Consider the following 22,520-nt stretch of genomic DNA (forward strand, 5'->3'; position numbering starts at 1 on the left):
CGGTTTGTGTCTCTTTCTCTCTTTCTCTATAGTACGACTGTCGCCTTTGCCCGTTGTCCCGCTCGTGCGGTGTTGCTGGAATGTGCTGGACTGTCAAATAATTTTGAAAATGACCATGCTGCTCCATCGACTTTTCGCCGTGGCATGCTATGGAGGAATTTAGCAAAATAATTATCTACTAAAAACAAGGAATATTATCTGTGATGTGCCGTATTTGTTTTTAAATGCGTTTAAATGTTATTAATTATAATAATAGAAATACTATTTTTTGTTAGCGAACAGTTTAGACCATTTTTTTACATTGTTTGATATATTGTTTGATTAATATTGTTTGATTTTTCATTAATTTGCATCTAGCTCTTGCCATAGGAAAGATAAAGTTTATAAAAGATTACATTGTTTTTGCTTGCATTTTTAATATTTTTTTATACAATATTTTCTGAATTTCTACGTTTTGTAGCGATGTAGCCAGCACTGTCCAGTGAAAGCATTTGCGGGGTAAACCAGCTCCAGTTCATCGGAATTTAAAGGGATAAAATTCGGCAACCAAAGCATTTTTCTGCTGAGCCGTTAGAATCTGCCCTGATTTCAGCCGCTTTTCCGAAGTCGCTCAAATAGCCGCCCGCGTTTGACAGTTCTGTCAGCGGCTCTGCACACCGTGATAGAAATTTAAAAAAATGCGACGCGCAACAATTCAGAAAGATTTGCATTCCTGCTTTCTTATGAATATTTTGAAGAACAAATAACTACTAAATTATATCAAGTTGTGTTGTAAAAATCCCTAGATTTGTTATTTTTCAATATAAAAAAAAACAATAATTTTTGCATGCCGTCATTGGTAAACACCGCAGCAACGGCCCACTGTGCAACTGACGTGTTTTTGTCGTTTATTTTGGGTTGATTCATCTTCGGCCCTACATTCCGCTCGGCTGTAGAAAGTGCGCAGAGAGCTTGAAATTGTTGTTTAGTGCTAAAGTTACCACAAATTTCGGGACGATTGTTGTAGCAAAACAAAAAAAGGTCTGCTCGTGCGACACCTGCAACGAAACGATTGAGAAGATAACCAGCGAAGCAAGTGCAAAAAACAGCGGTGCAACACACAAAACAAACAAACCCCGACTAATCATCATCATCATCGTCGTCATTTGTGCAAGAATAAAAGGTCGTAGTTATTTGCTGCGACGAGCGTGACTCATCAGTCGAGCTGGACCACCAATCGCGGGGCGATAAGCGTGAAAATTAGCAGCCGAGTTTGGCTGTGTGGCTGTGTGGCTGTAGTTGGTGAAGCTACAACGTTGGGCAATCCGCGGGTGATCTATTGTTTCGAGCGGGAGGGAAAAGCGGTCTAGAAAATGTCGCTAAACACCGCACACGCCAACAATGGCGTACTGATACACGCTGGCGAAGGGTAAGTTGGCCATGTTGTTTCGTTGTCTTACTTTTTCTACTCAAATGTAAACACAACACATACACACACACACACACACACACATACATGCGTCATTACCCTAGAACGGTCTGGTAATGTAAGCAGACCAGTGGCGAGAATACGAGAATTTTCCGGACATTTCCATCCATCACCATTCTTCCATTGTGATTGTTTTCCCTATCGCTTCTTCTCCCTTTTACAGAATACTCATCTTCAGCGATCATGTGACGATTGAGTTCTCGGGCCACAGCAACGGTGCGATGAAGGGTAGCAAGCAGGGCCGCGTCTACCTCACCACGCACCGCGTCATCTACAACGGCAAGAGCGAGACGGACGCGCTGCGCTCCTTCAGCATGCCGTTCGTGTCGATGCGCGAGGTGGAGGTGGAGCAGCCCGTCTTCGGCGCGAACTACATCAAGGGCAAGGTGCAGGCCCAGCAGAACGGCAACTGGGAGGGCGAGGCGAAGTTTAAGATCGTCTTCAAGCACGGCGGTGCGATCGACTTCGGGCAGGCGATGTTGCGGGCGGCCTCGATCGCCCAGCGCAACGCGGGCAACGCTCCGCCCCCGCCGTACACGCCGCCGGGCGGTGCGTGGTATGCGGCCCCACCGCCCGCCTACACCCCGAACCCGTACAACTACGGCTGGGTGCCGGGTGCGGCCGTCTTTCCCGAGCAGCCGCAGCCGAACACGATCTACATGCACGACAGTCCGCCGCCGTACCCGGGCATTGTGCCGGGAGCGGCCGGACCGACCGGACCGGCCGGCTACCCGTATCCGCCACAGCAGCCGCAGCAGCAGTTTGCCGGTGGCTATCCGCATCCGCCGGCGTCCGGTGCCGGCTACCCGATGCAGGCCGGGTTTGTGGGTGGACCGGGCGCTGGCTACCCGAACGGGAACGTGGCGCAAGGGGGCTACCCGCAGCCGGGACCGTCCAGTGGTGCGATGGGCTTTACTGCGCCTCCACAACCGAGTAAGTGAACAGAAGTTGATGCTGATAAGAGTGGTGGTGATGGATACACTGCTGTAATTCCTGGATTTACGAGATTCTGGTTTGCTTGACAAGTGTGAACCATTTTGTGCTTGTTTGGAATAAGTTTTTCATGTCGACGGTTGGAAACATTTCAACAAAGATTGTACCTCCCACTGTTTAATCAAGGGATGAAGGAAAGTGCCATGTAAGGAAATGCTTTAAGTTTTTTCCGAGTCAATTTCCAATGTCAACAAACACATTTTACATTGCCTGCGAGATGTTTTTCGACAGCTGTCTAATGTTGTAATTGCATCACAATAATGTTTCAGTTCTTTCGCATGATTTTCAACACGTCTCAAGCTGGATTGAGTTTAACAGTCCTTTGTGATGTGTTGGAAATGATGTGGAAGAATTGAAATTTTAATGTGATGCAAAAGTATCTCGTTAAGTAAAGAGAGTAAAGAGAGTTAACAAATAAGTCAGAGCCTTTGAGTGCACTCAGTCAATTTAGGGGGGTTTTTTTAGGATTGTGGAAGCATTGGCAGCTTTTGTCGCGGAACATATGATATGCGTGCTATCGTTAAGAAATAACTGCGATAAACTGCTTGAATGCTTCAAAATACTGACATCATATGAACATGAACTGCTTGTGAGAACCGCAGTTTTTTATCGTAAACCACAGATTGGTCGTACGTACATTAAGGGAACCATTTCAAGAGAAGTGATAACAGCTTGAACATACTTTCACTGAATTTCAAGCAAAACGTTGTACTGGACTGAAACTGTCCCGCTGATGATGAAACTGTCTGATACATATTGTCATCGACCGCTATACTATTTCCTGGATTCAACGGATGATCTACCCTGTCCTTGAAGCATCTCCTATGCTTGGAACGTTGGAACCGCTGAGGAACGTAGAATAGCTTCATTGATCCTTACGCCATGTCGGTAGTATATTCTGATTCAGAACACGTTTGCATTCCAATAGGAAATGCAATATTTTTCCCATTTGGAAATTACATTTTCGATTTAGATAGGAATTGATCGAAATTGGGTAGATTTAATTTTTTAAAAGGATTTGTAATCGATCTTTATCGAATTGTCGTCCTGAGAAAGAACTCCTCACTCACATTAATTGGATTGCATGGACTATGTACAATATTAAATTTCCCTAATTTCTTCCATACTGTTCTACAGGTTCGATTGTCTAATCCAATTAATTAATAGCTCGATTTAACGAAACCTGAAGCTGCAATACTCCTCTATTTTAGCTTTTAATGCACATTTTTCTTACCTCTCAAATGCTTCTTTTTTCCACAATTTTCCACAGACTCGAAGGAAGCCGAAGCGGCCCAAAGCGCGTACTACGATCCCAACAGACCCCAGACGGCTTACGTTCCACCGCCGGCATATTACGTGAGTTTCGCAACGGCATGAAACCCCCCCCCCCCCCCCCCCCGGAGTCGCAGCCGCTAATTAATGGATTCGCATTTTTCCATATCGCTCGTTTCAGGAACCACCGCCAAGCTACAGTTCGCTCAACAAGAAGGAACAGTAAAAAAGGGGAAAACCCGTCGCATGCATTCGTGCATTCGATTACGTTTTTTCATCAAAATCTGAACCCCGAATTCCCTCCTCCCATAGGTGGTGCACACGGCCCTCGCAAACAAAAAAAACGGGATGTGCCCGGTGGGGGGTTGGTAAGAGTTGTATAATTTGTTTGTTTTCTTTTTTTAATGTAATTGTTTAGATTTTATCGCCGTTTTCTATTGCCGTTGTTGCTTCGCTGCATACAATCACTATTCGGTTGGACATTCTCGGTCGGTCCCTTAGAGGGAAGGGTGACTCCCGATCATGGTTTCGGTGTATGTGCGTGTGGCTGTGCTCATGCAAACACATTTGCCATTTTATTCAACCATTCCCGTATAAAGAGAGGCGAAGGGTCCGTCAGCCCAAAAAGGGGAAAGGGGAACGCGCGCATAACTTTGTCGTTGGTTTAGTACTTCTCCCCCAATCTGCTGCTACGCACTGTTAACCCACAATACGTGTAAAATTGTATTCAAACAATAAATAACCAGTATCTTATACTAAAGCAAACACATCTCAAAACAAGCTCGTGCGTTTAGTGATAGGAATGTCGTTTACGGAAAGAAATAGAAACAATCGGTTTAAATTTCTGTTTTTTACCGTATAGTGTATATATTTAACAACTGCATAGTGTAAAGTGTATGCCAAATGCGCACTGTATTTGTGTGCATTCCTCCAACATTCTGTTTGATAGAAAATTTATCTATAAAAAGGCTTCCATACACCTCTGCCCCGCATAACATAAAATAACATAAACAAAAAATCGCTTATTACGTTAACCAACATGTTCCACTATCACCAGACCGTTGTGCACGCTCACACACTGCAAACGGGGTTTTGTTTTGAAAAGTAAAACTCCTCTACAGGCTCGACTTCATGAACGGTTTCAAATACATGTGGAATGATTGATTTACGGGTTCCTGAAACAAAAAAAAAATACAAATCAAGACCGTGTAACAACCCGTATTGACCCACCCAATAAGCTTACCTGATTAAGGGGACTCTTCTTCGCCTCCTCGTACAGCCGCTCGTACACGTTGCCATCGTAGGCGCCGAGCGGCGAACCGAGCACATCATCCGGCAGGTCAAACGAGTCGACAATGCCGACCGCGTTCGGGCGCAGCTCCGTCAGCGCATCCTCCAGCTTCGCCTGCAGCCGGTTGATGTCGCTCTCCGAGATGGTGGTGAACTGCCGAAGAAAGAATATACCCTGTACTGCGGACAAAGCTCATCATTCAGCAGTGTGTGACGGCTTACCCGCAGCAAATCGCCGAGCGACTTGAGCGCCTCATCGTACGCGTACAGATGGTAGATCGTGCGCAGCACCTTGGCCAGCTCGGGCGAAGCCGTGGCGCAGCCCTTCTCGATCATCTCGCACCCGGACTGCACCAGGAAGGCCCGACAGTGGGCGTCGGCCGTGCGGGCCAGCTCGATCGAGGTCTGGTTGGTTGCTTCCTCCAGCGTGGCGCCACGCTTCTGCCGCTGCTCGATATGTTCGGCCGCGAGGCGCAGTTTGCTGCAATGAAAAAGGGGTTTAGGAGTTTAGTACTGTTGACATATTTTGCATAATATTTGTGCCCCCCTACCCAGCAGCAACGGTTTGCAGGGCGCGAACGATACCGCCGATCGAATCGTCCCAATCCATGCGACGGTTTTTGCTGCTGAGGAACCGGGCCAGATACTGGACGGTGGGCACTAGCTCCTGTCCCCGCTGGGCCTGCTGCCACGCTTTCATCAAGTAGCTGCAAGTACAGCGAAATAAAGGATGTTAATAAGGTCCTTAAAAAAAGGGTGAAAAAGGTCCCAACAATCATCCCTACCGAGCAGTTTGAAGCAAGAGGACCGTATTTTCGCCCTCGTACGTACAGGCCGCCGTCACCATGCCGTACGTGCCGTAAAAGTTGGAGCACGTCATGTAACCATGGCCACCGCAAGCCATCCGGCACAGCTCCACACCGGCCGCAGCGTCCGCCGTCGTGATCGCCTTCAGACAGCAGGCGATCGCGTGCAGCTCCGGCAGCCGCTCCAGATCGCCCTTGTCCAGCTCGGACGTGACCTGGTTGTACATGTCCCACAGGTTGTCCGACGTCAGCTTGAAGATGATGCTCTTCGCAAGCGCCGGGAACAGTTTGTACTGCTGCGTCAGATGGTCGATCACCTGCACTTCCGGCTGGCTGCAGGAAGCAATCAATCAAACGCATTAGCAAAATGAAGAGGAACAACAAACAAACAAAGCTCAAACTCACTCCGGATTGATGTGGCTCTGGCGACGGACGGCCGAATAGCGGACGGCGATCGTGACCGCCTTCGACAGGTACGCCGCCATATCGCGGCAGATCACCACGCGCACAAACATCATCGTGCCGTAGGTGAGCGCCTGCGACGGTGGCTTCACGAACGTGCCGTCCTCCAGCAGTTTGGCGTTCTTCATCAGCATGTTCTTGCGCGGGATGCGCACGTGATCGAACCCGAGGAAGCCATTGTTCACCCCGTTCATGCCGAGCTTGTTGCCGATGTCGCCGATCGTGATGCCCTTCATCGGGACGTGCGACTCCTCGTCGCGCAGCTGCACGATGAACGGCTGGATGCCGTGGCACTGTCCCTTGGAGTAGAGCTGCGCCATCACCACGCAGTAGTTGGCCGTTTGTGCCACTGAGGAAAGAGAATTTGTTTAGAAATGTGTGTGCATGTGGTTGGCTTTCCCGATTGACCCAATCCCATCTTACATCCTCCCGGCCACCACTTGTAAGCGGTCAGCGTTGGGCTGTGCAGCACAAACTCCTTCGTCCGCTCGTCGTACGTGGCGGTCGTTTCCAGCCCGCGCAGGAACGTCCCGTGCCCCAGCTCGGTCTGTGCGTACGTGCCAATAATCTCGCAGTTCCAGGCCCGCCCGAACCATTCGGCCTGCTGTTCCGGCGTGCCGTGGCCGAGGATGGCCGGCAGAAACATGACGTAGTGCACGGTGAGCGGATTGCCCTGCTTCAGGATGCCCGTTCCCAGCAGTCCTCCCAGCAGTGCGCTGCAATGTGTGAAGCATTTGTTTGGGAAATGTTAAGCATGGAAACTCACGGAAATCGGTTTGTTGCAGATACTCACGAGTAGTTGTCCACCCCGTCCTGGCCCATTTCGTTCATCTTGCGCACCTTCCGGAACGCGACCGTCGCCTTGCGGACCGATTCCTCGTACAGCTCCTTGTGGGAGAGGAAGTGCAGCGGCACCTTCTCCTGCAGCTCGGGATCATTTAGGAAGAAGTCCTCTGTGGAAAAGAAAAGCCATAAATAAAAACAAAGTAAGTAACTACAAAGTAGTGAAAGACGTTGCAGAGACAGCTAATGAAGCTGCTGAGGGGTTCAAGAAATGGACGCAAAGGCCAAGTCATTGCTGGAGAGTATCATCCCGAATGAGGATGTATTGGGATGACTTAGGATGTATACAAGGAGAAAACCACGGTGAAGGTAATGTGGAACGTTCTTGAAGATACATTTGACAAGAAGTCCTGGGGAAGGCAGATGGTTATACGAAATCAAATCGCACGTCTAAGTTGAAGGACGGAACATCGTGACACGCCCACCTTCAACAATTTGAGCTAGAAGAAAGGGCTCTGCTCTGGATATCTGCTCTGCCTTACATTGCTTCTAGACATTGCTTGTGTTCCTGGCGGATGGAAAAGGACGTAAGAACCACTCATGGGACAACAGAAATTCATACTGGATTCAGAAGTCAGTGTCCCTCATGGTTAATTCGGTGTTTTTAGTGGTGGGAGCTAGGAATCGGACCTACCCGATTCTGATCCCGTATGCGGAATCAATTTGGGAGCCGATTCCGATCCTGAAATCAAGTCCAATTCTGTAACCAATTCCGTAACCAATTTCAGAACCGATTCCGGAGCCAATTCCAAAATTGACTCGGGAACCAATTCCGAAGTCGACGTCGGAACCAATTCCGAAGGCAATTCCCGAGCCGATTCCGAAGATAGCTCCGGAATCAGAATCGGCTCCTTAATCGAAATCGTCCAGGGAATCGCAAAATGCTCTGGTAACGGAATCAGAAATGATTTAAGAATTGGAATTAGCTCTGGAATAAGAATTCGGACACAATTCCGATTCCGTAACCGATTTCGACTCCAGACCTACAGAATTGATCCAGAAATCCGGAATTGATTCCAGAAATTTTCAGAGCTAGCCGGAATCGAAAACTTAATGTTTCCTATCACTAGTGTTTTTCATCCCTGGAAACTTTGAATCAACCGGTATATATTGACTTAGCAAAGAATGGAGAGTGTCTCGTGTTCTCATGAGCACAGGAAATGTCCTGTATCTGCCTACACTTCGGAAAAATCTCCTGTCCATGACGTAGCTAATGCAGGCTGGCGTGGAAGTGCTCTTCAAAGAAAAGAAGGTGATCTTGATGAAGAATTCTTCAATTCAGACGGGTGTGATATGGAAGGATACGCCAATCTCACAGCTAAAACCGGATAAGTTCCTTAATAAGTGCCAGAGCATCCGGAACAAGATAGTTGAGATAGTGCGACAACTTCACGGAGTACTACAAGAAGATCTGACGTCCAAGAACCCACAGTACATGATCATGTGCGAGCGTCTGAAGACACTGAAGGACGACGGAAAAACAGGTAGGAGTTCCTCGTAGGATTTGAATTATCGCTACGCGTATCAGGCCAAGCCAGCGATTGACACGGTGTGTTGTAGATCTAGTTTGAGTTCTAGTAGTCTGTAGTTGACCAAATGCCAAAGGCAGATCGCAGATAGTGTAAAACTCTACAATGTAAATATTAGTCTTATTAAAACCATCAGCTGGAATGGACCACTTTCGTTTCGTTCCTTCCCCCCACCGAGCATTCGCTCTCGCTTTAACGTCATTTGTTTACTACGTGACTTCTTTTGTGCTTCGCGTACGACGGCAAATCCCTTGACCGGGATTGATAAGCGCGTGATTAGCGCATATTGAAAGATTCGTTCGTTTCGCATTCATTACACTCACAAATAAAATCGGCCGGACGATAATCTATGTTCACAACAATCTTCAATGCGCGTTAACACTCGCAGGAGGGCACTCGAACGTGAATCGCGCAAAATAACGATGACTTGCAGGCAGCAAATGCGCGCCCGAGGGGAGGCAAGAAGGCGATCAGTAGGTCCGGCAATTAAAGGTATCTAGGCAGATTTAGCGCATAAGATAACGAAATTGGAATTGAACTTCACCCTTGACCGGTTAGAGGGTGTTTGTGTACGTGTTATTTGCACTGAGAACAATTTAAAGCAATCAAGCTGAGAATTTTGACCTTAGAATATGATTTGCAATATTAATTTTTGGTAATAATTTCCATTAAATCCTCTCAATTAGATTATAAAAAAGACTCCGTTTTCCTTGCCAAAAGCCACCAAACTGCCTCACATTGCATTGTTTTATATAATAAAAAATAAGGTTCAAGTGTAATCATCCCTTCCTTTCCTACCGGCAAACAATCTCAAGTGTGTACCTTTCAGCCCTTTGCGTGCATTTGTAGTTGAAATCTCCACTTTTAATTGCTCCTAACGTACACCTACAATTGCCTTGCCCTCTCTAGAACGATCTCGTTCGCGCCCCCGAGTCTCCCAACGCCGTTGGCAGTGGGACGAGCGGGGACCGGCTAAAGTTCGTCACAGCGTCTTGCATCATACGGTCGAGACCGGTTCCCGGAGCCCGTGTCATAAAGACAGTCAGACAGCACAACGGCAGCATTATGCTCGCACAAGCGAGAAGCTGCAAAATCCACAACGCACGTTCCACTTTCTGACGTTGGCCTTCGCAGAGGAAGCGAAAAGCCAATGTACATCATCCCCTCCACTATGCCCCCTCTCCATTCTCACTCTCTATGGAGTCCATCCCTCCCAGTCGCTTACCACGGAATCGCTTCTCCTTCAGCTTCGTCTCGCCGCCAACCCACCAGAGGGTGAACTCTTCGTTGTTGAACGTGCACTTGTCCCGCTCCGCCTGCAGGTCTTTGTTGACGGTACCACTGGTCGAAGGCATGGCTGGTGCGTTGCTTTTCTGTTGTTGCGCTTGCTGGCGTAATTGCGCTACGTGCGCCACGTACTTTCTATTTCACTTGCGACGAAGCGCAATCCAATTTTGCCTCCTTAATAGGGCTCTTCCACCGAGCGACTGATGACGGGGTGGGCCCTTGTTCGTCGAATGACTGCGGAATGACCAGTGGAAGCGTGCTGTTTCGTCGATGGGTGGAGGCTCGCGCGCCTTCCTGTGATTAGGGAGCTTGAGATAGCGCGCTCCCCCTTTGTGTTCCTTTGTGCGTTACTCTTCGGGTCGCGTTCGAACACCATAAACTGACCTTTGGTGCGCTGTAATTGTGGGGTCCTGCAAACGCAATCACGTAAACGCCCAGCTCCTTCACTGACACGTTGGAATGGGCTTTCAACCTTTAAATTCACCCTAAAATTGTAATCGATGATTATCAGTGCGGTAATACACACACGTATCGGATCTTTCTGTGTGCAGCAGGACTGCTGATAAGCTCTTATCGAAGCGGGGGATTTTGAGCCTCCCGCGAACCGCGAACACCAACCAACCTGCACAGTCCACCGTCCGTACGGGAACAGCGCAACGCAACGCAACGGAGACGATGCTTACAGCTTTCCAAGCGCTTCACACATACACACATGCGGACGAGCATCCCCCACCCCACTGCGGGGCGACTTAAGTAATGCGTAATCTGGTCGCAACATTACGGGGTTGCTTGCTTTTTTGTTGCTGCTGCTGCTGCTGCTGCCCTTTATGCACTGTTGTTTATTTACAATTTCATTCCCCGCTGCGAGAGAAACGTCAAACTGACGGACTGTTTATGCGTTCGGGTTGCGTGCTCCGATTCAAACGAACGACCGTTGCAGCTTGCTTTTTCAAATTTAGAGTTTGTTTGCATTGTTTTCAATTTTGAAGAGCCCAATAGGAAATAAGCGAAATTTATAGTGAAAATAATCAAAATTTAACACCTGCTAAAGCAAGAATAAACGTGAATTTTCTGGCAGGCAATGGTTAACCGTTGTCGCAATGTTCAAATTTACACCTTCATCTCTAACTTTTAACAACTCAACTTTTAAATGGATCATTTTACTGCTGTTTTATTTAAAATACATAATTACTAATAAAGTAATCGTATAGTGCAGCATTGAAGGCTACAAATGGGAAAACCGATTCCATGTATAAAACAAAATATTTAAAACATAGTAAATGAAACTTTAAACATCCAATTTGGACAACAAACTAAATAAGACCAATGCCTTTATTATTAAACCAAATTGGAAATTTTAATATTAATTACACCATAAGTTAAGAAAGTTTTAAAATAAAAAAGTATCACTTCTCATATTTCAGTTGGAAAATCAAAAATAATTCACGGGCATCCGGTCGCACAGTTTAAGGTTAATCAGTTTTGAATAACGTCGTTTATTATAGCCCATGTAGATAACAGTTCCCATAACCCCCGATAACATACGATTGGTAGCACCATGTTCGACCCACTCAAGCGTGGGTGTGTTGATTGAGCCCGGCTGCAAGCTCCTTTTTACAAGCTCGAGCGCATGAACGGTTTCAAATACAGATGGAATGATTTGTTAACCGGTTCCTGAAACGATCGGGAGGATGCATACTATCAAGATGTGCTCAAGTGAGTGCCATTTTCCGTTGAATCTTACCTTATTGAGTGGACTTTTCTGGGCCTCCTCGTACAGCCGCTCGTAAACGTTGCCATCGTACGCACCGAGCGGCGAGCCGAGCAGCACATCCGGGATGGCAAACCCGTCCACAATGCTTACCGCGTTCGGCCGGATGGCCAGCAGGGCCGATTCCAGCTTGGACTGCAGTCGATTAATGTCACTCTCGCTGATCGTTGTGAACTGAGGGGAGAGAAATAACCAGCAAATAAAATAAGCAACAGCTGGGAAAACCCTCTGCTAAGTCACACTCACCCGAACAAGGCTACCGATCGAGTCGAGCGCTTCGTTGTAAGCGTACAGCTCGCCAACGGTTCGCATCACCTTCGCCAGGGCGGGCGACACCCTCTGGCAGAGCTTCTCGATCATCTCGTGCCCGGACTGCACCAGGAAGGCGCGGCAGTGCGCTTCGGCCGTTTGGGCCAGCTCGAGCGAGGTCAGATTGACCGCCTCCTCGTGCGTGTAGCCGGCCTTTTTGCGCTGCTCCACGTGCTCGTTCGCCAGGCGCAGCTTGCTGAAGAATGGTGATTGAAAGGTTGGAGTCAGAAAAGCGCCTAAAAATCGCATTAAAATTGTACAATGCCGAGTGGCTTACCCAGCAGCCACCGTTTGCAGTGCCTTCACAATACCAGGCACGGTATCAATCCACGCATGGCGATTGTTTCGGCTCTGGATGAAGCTGTTCAGGTATTGCACCGTCGGCCCCAGCGGTTGTCCCTTCAGTGCCTGGTTCCACACCTTGATAAGATATCTGTGCAAGCAAACAAGAACATTTAACTCAGGTGCAATGACTCCTCCAGTTCCGGTTACCCATACCTGGCCGTCTGCAGCAACAGAACCGTATTCTCCCCCTCATACGTACAGGCGGCCGTCACGAAGCCGTACGTGTTGTAGAAGTTAGCGCACGTCATGTAGCCATGCCCACCGCAAGCCATACGCAGCGTCTCCACACTCTTGGCCGCATCGGCCGTAGTGACCGCCTTCAGACAGCAGGCGATCGCGTGCAGCTCCGGCAGTCGCTCCAAATTACCCTGATCCAGCTCGGACGTCACCTGGTTGTACATCTCCCACAGATTGTCCGACGTCAGCTTGAACACGATGCTGCGCGCAATCGAAGGGAACAGTTTGTACTGCTGCGTCAGATGGTCAATCACCTGCACTTCCGGTTGACTGTTGCAAGAAGAGAAAACGGTTAATAAAACACATCATAGAACGAGCCCAACCCGTGCATTACTCACTCCGGATTGATGTGACTCTGGCGACGGACGCACGAGTACCGCACGGCGATGGTCGCCACCTTGGCCAGATGGAGCGCCGTATCGCGCACGATTATGACGCGCACAAACATCATCGTGCCGTAGGTGAGCGCCTGCGACGGTGGCTTCACGAACGTACCGTCCGCCAGCAGTTTGGCGTTCTTCATCAGCATGTTCTTGCGCGGAATGCGCACCTTTTCAAAGCCCAAATAGCCATTGTTCACCCCGTTCATGCCGAGCTTGTTGCCAATCTCCCCAATCACAATCCCCTTCATGGGCATGTGCGTCTCCTCGTCGCGCAGCTGCACGATGAACGGCTGGATGCCGTGACACTTTCCTTTGGAGAACAGTTGCGCCATCACCACGCAATAGTTAACCGTGTGTGCCACTGAAACGGTATGCAATGAGCATTTGTAAATAATCATTGATCGAAGTAAGCCTTGATTTAGAAATAGCCTGCAATAAATAGAAGAAATTCAACCGCATCTTGCCACTTACATCCTCCGGGCCACCACTTGTACGAGCTGAGCGTAGGACTTTCCAGCACAAATTCCTCCGTCCGCTCGTCGTACGTGGCGGTCGTTTCCAGCCCGCGCAGAAACGTCCCATGACCCAGCTCGGTCTGTGCGTACGTCCCAAGCAGCTGACACTTCAACGCACGGGGCAACCATTCCGCCTGCTGTTCCGGCGATCCATGCCCGAGCAGGGCCGGCACAAACATGGCAAAGTGGATGCCGAGTGGATTGCCCTGCCGGATGATACCGTTGCCGAGCAGACCGCCCAGAATTTGCCTAAAATCATGCACGGAGAAATTATTGACTTTTAATCAACAAAAAAATAAAGGGAAGAAGCACAATTCTCACATGTAGTTGGACGGATCGCCATTGCCTCGATCTTCGTGGAATTTGCGCACCTTGCGGAAGATGGCCGTCGCCTGGCGGATCGTTTCCTCGTACAGCTCCTTGTGGGACAGGAAGTGGATCGGCGTTTCGTTGTGGAAGTCGGGATCGTTGGCCAAAAAGGTTTCTAAAAAAAAGGGGGGGGGACAAAAAATCATATTCCACAAAGGTAATTAATCATGTTTTAAGAAGAACTGTGAGCTTCTGTGTACGCAAAGATGAAGAATTGCGCTTGTAATTTAGATGACCTTCACCGTTGATGGGGTAGGGTGGTGTATGTTTTTGCGCGTTTTATCTGTCCCCCCCAGTGACTCGTCAAATTTTGAGATGAAATCAAGAGGTCCACCATTAAGCCGGCCCGCCGTAAGGCGGTGCGCAATGGTACAGGCCCCCTGTCAGCCGATAACATTATTTGAAACTGTCTATCTTGCCCAGTGCAATCGCGGTGTGGTGCACCCCTTGGGGCAAGATAAGCCAAAACAACAGGCCAAATCATTCCAAAAAAGCCAGAACAGTCTCGAGCCACTAATTCTATTCCCTTTTTATTCGGTTGCATATTTACCTAGATCCTGCTTTTCCTTCAGCTTTTCCTTGCCGCCGACCCACCAGAGGGTGAACTCGTTCCTATCGAAGCTACCCTTATCCCGCTCCGCCTGCAGATCCTTGTTCACCGTGGATGCCGGCATTTTGTGCACGGGGGTTGGTCACACTTCTAGAAACGATCGAGGAATAATTTTATACGGCAGCTCGTCTACGCACTCGGTTCGATTCGATGTAGCCGTCCGTTTGATCGCGCTAACCCTTAAAGCCAATGACCTTTCCCCCAAAGCTCTTCGCGCACAATAGCAAGCAGTGCTAGTAGTTGCGTACGATCCCTCACTTTTGCGTCTGCGCTAGTTGACGCGCTTCCGTAAACTAACCGCTTGCGCGACTGGTTTTATTGGCGAACAACCCCGCGCGCACACTGGAGCGCAATGCTATCGCTCGCTTTCCCGCGACGACAACCAACCTCGCCCTCCCTCCCCCCCCCCCCTGCCTAACATACCTTTCTCCCTTTATCAGATAACGAGAGAGGGCGCGCGCGAGCTCTCGCCCATACACCCAACCGAGAGACATGCGACAGACGACGGTGGAAATACGGGGACTTTGCCCCGCGTACTGCTACTGAACTGTAGAGTTTGCAGTTTGCACCGAATGCACCGAAGATAAACGATCTCTGGTTGCTTAGTTACGGATGCGTGGTGTGTGTGTGAGTGTGTGCGTTTTTTAATTAAACTAATAAGGGCTCTTCCACTGCTTCGTCTACTTTCGCACTGCAATTGCAACGAGTTGGATCAAATGCACTTATGCTTGCGGTTATGCAAAACAAAACACATATGATCGTGTATTGGCGCATAAGTTGTTCCCTAATTTGTATGCTTACCAGTTTTTTTTTCTTAGATAATAATCCCCAACACAACAGCTTTGAGATAACGTTAAGCAAAACTACACCTTCTTCACATTTTCACGGTTGATTTACCACAGATTTGCAGGGTGGAATGTTTCCCCCCTTGCACTTACCAACGAACACGATCGTTCGGGACTGCGAGCCAATCAATGCACCCTTCAGCGCTTCTCAACTACCGCTGGCTGCGGCTCTGACCATTGACAGCAACTCAGCTGGCTGCGTACTGCATTCCCGACAAGCAAAAAGCAGGTGGCGAGATTTTGAAAAGAATGATGAAGGGCGGTTGATTCAATTTGTTAGGTTCAGGCCAAACAGACACAAAAAAGCGCATCGAAAGGACCGTAAGCCCATATATTCTACAAAAAATTCCCATTGTTTACTAGAATTAATCCGGAAAAACTCTTATGGGGTAATCCATAAATCACTGAAAGCCCACAAGTAGTGATACAGACCCCAAGTGCCACAAATCCACTAAACGACCACTAAACGGCTTCTAAACGACTCAAGTTCTCTACCTAAACGGAATATAGAAAGACTTCGTTTAGCAGACGGCAAACGACTCATGCATTCTAAAAATAGAGAAAAAGCTGGTGGCGCTATCTGTTGGTGGGATACCCCAACCAGTTGAGCTTCATCGCTTGGAGGAGAGCTTTCTCATTTCCGCTGTACTGTTGTATGGTTTCGCATTGAAGTTATGCATCGCTAGAACTAGAACGGCGATACGATTGTTTAAATACTAAACTCCAACGGAAATCACCAGCACTGAAGCAAGTGAGATTTGAGTAATGGTCGTTGGTGTTGATACCCACGTATCTGACCACACGACCATTCATGTAGATTTTTGCTCAGAAAGTGAGAAGGCTATATAGGTCATGATTAGATGAAACTTGTCGAAACACATTGCAAGAAAAGGATAGCAATATAATGATGAGTTGTAATACGCCATCTATTGATGAAACCAATGAAGCTGTGGAGCTTTCATTTTTTTTCTATGGATATTCAATTTTCCAGTCGTTTAAGCCTAATCTGTGGCGCTTGGGACAGGCCTTGACCGACAACGGTTGTTGTGCCAAAAGAACAAGAATCGGAGGAACAAGCTTAGTCTAATCGACAGAAAAAAGGAAGCGTTACGAAACGTTACGGAGCGTTACTAAGTGTTACGAAGCGTTACTTTTCACCTTTTTTTTCGTTTCGGTGTTTTTTCTGGGTATCAGCCAAATTTTCTAGTCAAATTTGAAGATGGTTGGATAGAGGGTACTAGAGGGTTCAAAGCCGTTTAGTGCTGGTAAGTTAAATTTGTGTTAAATTGCTGTTTTGCACTGCAGAAGCATAATAACAGCAATTTCGTTAGGATTTCGATCGCCAACGGGTGGACCGAATTCCGTCGACCAAAAAAAGGAGGTGTTACGAAACGTTACGAAGTGTTACGAAGCGTTATATTTTATCTGTTTTTCGTTACGTTGTTTTTTTGTGTGTCTGCTACCTAACGATTAACGATAGAACGTAAGTTAACTGGGCAAGGTTAACATTGAAACCATGTCCAATCATCAGCACGAGGACACACCCCAAGTGCCACAGATCCACTAAACGACTACTAAACGGCTTTTATACGACTCAAGCACTCTACCTAAACGGAATATAGAAAGACTTCGTTTAGCAGACGGCAAACGACTCATGCATTCTAAAAATAGCAAAAAAGCTGATGGCGCTATCTGTTGGTGGGATACCCCAACCAGTGGAGCTTCATCGCTAGGAGGAGAGCTTTCTCATTTCCTCTGTACTGTTGTATAGTTTCGCATTGAAGTTATGCATCGCTAGAACTAGAACGGCGATACGATTGTTTAAATACTAAACTCCAACGGAAATCACCAGCACTGAAGCAAGTGAGATTTAAGTAATGGTCGTTGGTGTTGATACCCACGTATCTGACCACACGACCATTCATGTAGATTTTTGCTCAGAAAGTTAGAAGGCTATATAGATACAAAAGAACAAGAATCGGAGGAACAAGCTTAATCGACCGAAAAAAGGAAGCGTTACGAAACGTTACGGAGCGTTAATAAGTGTTAAAAAGCGTTACTTTTCACCTTTTTTTCGTTACGGTGTTTTTTCTGGATGTCAGCCAAATTTTCTAGTCGAATTTGAAGATGGTTGGCTAGAGGGTACTAGAGGGTTCAAAGCCGTATAGTGCTGGTAAGTTAAATTTGTGTTAAATTGCTGTTTTGCACTGCAGAAGCATAATAACAGCAATTTCGTTAGGATTTCGATCGCCAACGGGTGGACCGAATTCCGTCGACCAAAAAAAGGAGGCGTTACGAAACGTTACGAAGTGTTACGAAGCGTTATATTTTATCTGTTTTTCGTTACGGTGTTTTTTTTGTGATGTGTCTGACAGCTACCTAACGATTAACGATAGAAAGTAAGTTAACGGGGCAAGGTTAACATTGAAACCATACCAATTCACCTGCACGCGTACAGACTCTACCCAGGAAACAGTAATGAGCAAGCTTTCTCTCGCTCTTTCTGGTATGCTTGCCTATGAGGCAGAACGAGAAAGTACGTTGATTTTGTTCCCTTGACTGCAATCACTATCCGCAACAGCACGTTGTTCAACGGGTTTGTTGCCTTCGACAGCTGACAGCTTCGTGAGCCGCGCGGCGCTGTCAACAAAACCGGGCACAAACAAAGCAGCCGCTATTTTCAAACAACGGTCAAACTTTCGTGGCCAATGATTGCGGCTTCCGTTCGCCTGTGCACCGCAAAATGAGCGTCAAAATGGGAGCGAACGTGTGCCCGATCACCGAGGAACGGTCGGGCACGGTGCGCGAGGTCGGCGGGCAGGCGGTATGGAGTCTTTCGTCGTGCAAACCGGGTAAGCAATGGGGGGGAAGTGCCGGGAATTGCACGCCAGCCACAATACTCCGACCGTGTCTTGTTGTCCCTTGGCCCAGGCTTCGGTGTCGATCAGCTGCGCGACAACTCGATGGAAACGTACTGGCAGTCGGACGGGCAGCTGCCCCATCTGGTCAACATACAGTTTCACCGGAAGACGACGGTGAGCCAGATTTACATCTACTCCGACTACAAGCTGGACGAAAGCTACACCCCGAGCCGGATATCGATCCGCTGCGGGACGCACTTCAACGATCTGCAGGAGGTGGAGGTGGTGGACCTGTGCGAACCGTCCGGCTGGGTTTGCATACCGATCAAGGAGTACGAGGAGATGCTGATGTGCACGTTCATGATACAGATCGCGGTCATCAGCAACCATCAGAACGGGCGCGATACGCACATGCGCCAGATCCGGATCCACTCGCCGACGGAGGGTTCGCAGTATCCGCTCGAACATCACGGCAAGTTTAGCACGATAGAGTTTTCCCAGTTTAGAACGATACGCTAAGGGGAGGAGGGGGTGGGGGGGGGGGAGGAGAAAGGGGCTTAGTAACGGTAACGCAAAACTATTTATCAAAATATAAGCACATTTAATTCCAGAAGAAAACAACGACAACACACAACATAAAGAACCTTTTTCGTTTTAACCTTTGTGAGGCGGCTCCAGCACCGGTTTTACCGTACCGAGCACCCCTCTCCAGAGTCCCTCCTTACTGCAGCAGACCACGCAGCATCGTTTCCAGCTTGCGACCGTCGGCCGCAAACTTGCGAATACCGTCCGACAGCTTGTCCGTCGACATCTGGTCCTCGTTCAGCATCCAGCGGAACGTGGCCTCATCCATCTGCACCTTCTCCAGCGCTACCTCCTTCGCCTTCTCCGCATCCAGATAGCGCTTGACCGGTTCCGCACTCTTCTCCAGCTCGCCGAGCAGCTTCGGGCTGATCGTGAGCAGATCGCACCCGGCCAGCGCCATGATCTCGCCCACGTTGCGGAACGACGCGCCCATCACGACCGTCTTGTAGCCGAACTTCTTGTAGTAGTTGTAGATCTTGGTCACCGACACGACGCCCGGATCCTGCTCCGGCTCGAACGCTTTCTGCTCCGTGTTGGCCACGTACCAGTCGAGAATGCGGCCCACGAACGGTGAGATGAGGGTGACGCCCGCCTCGGCACAGGCCACTGCCTGCGCGAACGAGAACAGCAGCGTCAGGTTGCAGTGGATGTTGTGCTCCTTCTCCAGCACACTGGCCGCCTGGATGCCCTCCCAGGTGGAGGCGAGCTTGATCAGCACCCGGTCCCGCTTGATGCCGCGCTCCTCGTACAGTGCGATCAGCTTGAGGGCTTTCGCCACCGACGCTTCCTTGTTGAAGGACAGCCGGGCATCGATTTCGGTCGACACGCGGCCCGGCACCAGCTTCAGAATTTCGCACCCGAACAGCACGAACAGCATGTCGGCCGCCTCGGACACCTGCTCGTCCAGCGTGCTGCTCAAAATAGGGGGGGGGGGGGGGGGAAATAGATTAAATACAGAATTTGCAACTTCAGCTGCTATCAAAACTCACGTTCCCGCCTTCTGTCCGTGCTTTATGGCCTTATCGATCAGATGCTGGTACTGCTCCATGCCGGCCGCGGACAGAATCAGCGACGGATTCGTCGTAGCGTCGGTTGGCTTGTACGTTTTCATCGCTGTAAATTAAAAAAAAAAAAAAGCGGGGGAAAGTTGGATAAAACAATCGTAACAAATCACTAACTTAGTGCATGTCTCCTCCAACGTACGGCCTTCCCTTGGCGGGATGGCACGATCGCGAGCTGTTTTTCTGTCCTTCTCTCACTACCCCCATGTGGTCAGTGCGACTGGTACAAGGCGGGTGAAAGGAAATCACCGTTTGACCTCTACCGAGGCACCGATCGCGCTCATGTGACCCACGTTGGAGCAAAATGGAGCAACTAGGTCGGTTTATTGAGAGGCATTTAAAAATTCCAATTGGAATTAAACGTGAAAACGCTAAAACAATTTCCCCCGCTTGGGGAGATGTTGTGCCAGCGAAGCGTCAAAGCTATCGCGCGCGCGTGTTTTTTGCCACGGCTACGGAGGAGATAATGGTTGTTTGAGAAGATGACGATTGTGTGTGTCGCAGGCGGCTCCACCGCACGCAAGCAACCAGTGCTGGAGAGAATCACCTTTAAGCGGTCACCTTGATCGACACTTGTACTACACGCATTGCAGCGGAACAAAAAAAAATCCTCATCAGGTCGCCATTGCACCAGCCAAAAACAGTATCGAAAAAGGCGAAAAATTGCCAGCCCGTGTTACTATGACAATCTGGAAAGTTTCCTTCGCGAATTTCCTGTCGCACTCGCCGCCAGCACACCTTTTGCACAAACTCTTGCCCTTCTCCCTCCGTCCCCGTTACTTACCCTCGAAGTCGCCGGTGTCGGCCACGATCGTGGTGAGCTGTTTCAGTTGTTCCAAACTCGAAGCCATTTTCGTTTTCTTCGTCTGCGGTTCAGCGCTGCTCATCGTCGACTGAAATCTAAAATTCGATGGAAGAGCTGAAGAACTGCCACACGGGTGCGTGTGTTTGCGGCGGTGGAGGTGGGGTGGTAGAAGGAGAGCTGGCGAACTAGACGCGAGGGGTCACACACGCTAAAGGCTGTGTTCGAGCTGCCGTTTCCTTTCCGTTCCCTTTCGGCAATGAGGCCCGGTGAAGCGTGAAGCGCACGCTGTGCGAGTAGAGCCCCGGCTGTAAAAGGTTGTGTGTAGGGCTGTCTGTGTGTGAGTGTGTGTGTGTGCAAAGGGTGGGGAGGCTTCGTATAGACACTTGCAAACAGGGCGCGCGCGGTGTCGAATCCACCCAGCAGGCTGGAGAATTGGTGGATTTTCGGAATATTTTTTTGGGGGATCTTTCCAGGAATTTTGATCGTCCTCAAACCTCATTGGCTCTTGTGAAAATGAGTATTGAGTCGCAGCATTGAAGTAGATTATATGCATGTTGATGTACCGACATGGGTTTGGAACCAGTTCCGGCCAACTAGAAAAAAAATTGTATCATCTACAAGACTGCAACTGTCTTTGAATAACTTTTGCAATCGGGATAGGCGCGAGATTAGCGCTAACAACGAAATTCATCCATCTATAAAGCCATCAAAATCGTGGTCACTTACATGACATCTTTTCAGTATCACCTGCAGGACTTGAACTGGTATGCAATTAGTTTTAGTTAAGAGATTGATGTAGTGTCAGTTGCTAAGCAGGAAACGTGCTGGAAATAGTGCCACAACCGGAAAAAAGTTCCGTATCAGTTCCAGCATCTTGATAGGCTTAGGATAGGTTCTTGGAACGGGTTTCGAGATTCGAGGCCAGTTCCAGAATGTAAACGGCTCGATATCAGTTCCAGAACCCGGTTCCAATCCGGAGTTCCAGTGGGAATATCCTTCACTGAGAGTGCTTCTTACTCCACTGATATAATGGGATAGGTTATCCCATTATCTGACAGACATATCTGATACAGACATAGATTTTGGACCAGTTACAGGACCGAGGCGTATCTGGGACGAAAACCAGAATAAGTAAGAATTAAATTCCAGTGAGAGTAACTTCTACTAGTTTTAGATTCTTCTTCTTCTTCTTCTTCTTCTTCTTCTTCTTCTTCTTCTTCTTTGGCACAACATCCATTGTCGGTCAAGGCCTGCCTGTATCACTAGTGGGCTCGGCACACCGTGACATATTTATTACCATAGCAGGATAGTAGTCCCTCCTAAACGTATGGTGGCACGGTCCATTCGGGGCTTGGACGAGTTGACGACTGTACTACCTGACCGGCTTCTTCTAGATTGCTTTGGGATATTTCCAACGACCAAGACTTGTTTCGAAAGCAGCTTCCATGATGATGCAGGTTTGATATGATGATACCAGTTGATCATACAGTTCCAGACTCAGGAGCAGTGTGAATCGTGAATGATGCGTTCTGGAGTTTATGGAGACCGCAGAAATGTGTTACATAAATACACTGTACCAGAGCAGGATTAACCAATTTGAGGAAAGACATCTCACGTAAAAAGAAATAAAACAAATTAATCATGAAAAAATATTGACACTTCTCAATGACTGCATAAGAATGATAACGTGCATACAATTCGGTGCATCGGGCGTACATTGGTGTGAGTTATTTGTTCATTATCGCAGCTTCAAGTATTTTTATGCAAAGCTTCGACAATTCTGGAGTGGGACGTTTGCACCGGATAGGACAAAAAAAAGAGATTCACGATTAGAGTGCATCAAATAATACAACAAGAAAAATATTTCCAACAAG

General features: G+C 48.3%; 5 protein-coding genes across 8 annotated transcripts; 2 read left to right on the plus strand and 3 right to left on the minus strand.

Moving 5' to 3' along the window:
• Positions 1-658: 658 nt before the first annotated feature.
• On the plus strand, positions 659-4,498 carry LOC1280852 (WW domain-binding protein 2). The gene is made up of 4 exons (XM_320719.5): positions 659-1,408; positions 1,632-2,401; positions 3,732-3,817; positions 3,915-4,498. Exons 1-4 carry the CDS (start codon positions 1,353-1,355, stop codon positions 3,957-3,959), a joined length of 957 nt encoding a protein of 318 aa, XP_320719.3. The 5' UTR covers positions 659-1,352; the 3' UTR covers positions 3,960-4,498.
• Positions 4,499-4,568: 70 nt separating this feature from the next.
• LOC1280851 (probable peroxisomal acyl-coenzyme A oxidase 1) lies at positions 4,569-10,808 on the minus strand. Its single transcript, XM_061659735.1, has 10 exons — positions 10,573-10,808; positions 9,889-10,435; positions 7,085-7,244; positions 6,715-7,007; positions 6,235-6,640; positions 5,809-6,162; positions 5,575-5,730; positions 5,246-5,504; positions 4,977-5,177; positions 4,569-4,908 (listed from the first exon to the last, which is right to left on the minus strand). The coding sequence occupies exons 2-10, from the start codon at positions 10,016-10,018 to the stop codon at positions 4,849-4,851; spliced, it is 2,019 nt and encodes a 672-aa protein (XP_061515719.1). The 5' UTR covers positions 10,019-10,435; positions 10,573-10,808; the 3' UTR covers positions 4,569-4,848.
• A 607-nt stretch (positions 10,809-11,415) lies between these two features.
• LOC133393706 (probable peroxisomal acyl-coenzyme A oxidase 1) lies at positions 11,416-15,493 on the minus strand. 4 transcript variants are annotated; one of them, XM_061659738.1, is made up of 10 exons: positions 15,428-15,493; positions 14,430-14,579; positions 13,832-13,994; positions 13,467-13,759; positions 12,951-13,356; positions 12,529-12,882; positions 12,308-12,463; positions 11,968-12,226; positions 11,695-11,895; positions 11,416-11,624 (listed from the first exon to the last, which is right to left on the minus strand). In XM_061659738.1, the coding sequence occupies exons 2-10, from the start codon at positions 14,551-14,553 to the stop codon at positions 11,565-11,567; spliced, it is 2,016 nt and encodes a 671-aa protein (XP_061515722.1). In that variant the 5' UTR covers positions 14,554-14,579; positions 15,428-15,493; the 3' UTR covers positions 11,416-11,564. The 4 variants fall into 4 exon arrangements, with proteins under 4 accessions (XP_061515722.1, XP_061515720.1, XP_061515723.1 ...); XM_061659736.1 differs by having other exon boundaries at positions 15,291-15,493; XM_061659739.1 differs by lacking the exon at positions 15,428-15,493 and adding an exon at positions 14,913-15,175.
• A 2,464-nt stretch (positions 15,494-17,957) lies between these two features.
• On the plus strand, positions 17,958-19,214 carry LOC1280849 (anaphase-promoting complex subunit 10). The gene is made up of 2 exons (XM_320716.5): positions 17,958-18,186; positions 18,266-19,214. Exons 1-2 carry the CDS (start codon positions 18,078-18,080, stop codon positions 18,712-18,714), a joined length of 558 nt encoding a protein of 185 aa, XP_320716.4. The 5' UTR covers positions 17,958-18,077; the 3' UTR covers positions 18,715-19,214.
• Positions 18,776-22,369, minus strand: LOC1280848 (probable transaldolase). The gene is made up of 3 exons (XM_320715.5): positions 20,626-22,369; positions 19,770-19,893; positions 18,776-19,691 (listed from the first exon to the last, which is right to left on the minus strand). Exons 1-3 carry the CDS (start codon positions 20,726-20,728, stop codon positions 18,917-18,919), a joined length of 1,002 nt encoding a protein of 333 aa, XP_320715.4. The 5' UTR covers positions 20,729-22,369; the 3' UTR covers positions 18,776-18,916.
• Positions 22,370-22,520: the final 151 nt, after the last annotated feature.

Source organism: Anopheles gambiae, chromosome 3 (assembly GCF_943734735.2).
Source record: "Anopheles gambiae chromosome 3, idAnoGambNW_F1_1, whole genome shotgun sequence".
NCBI lineage: Eukaryota > Metazoa > Arthropoda > Insecta > Diptera > Culicidae > Anopheles > Anopheles gambiae.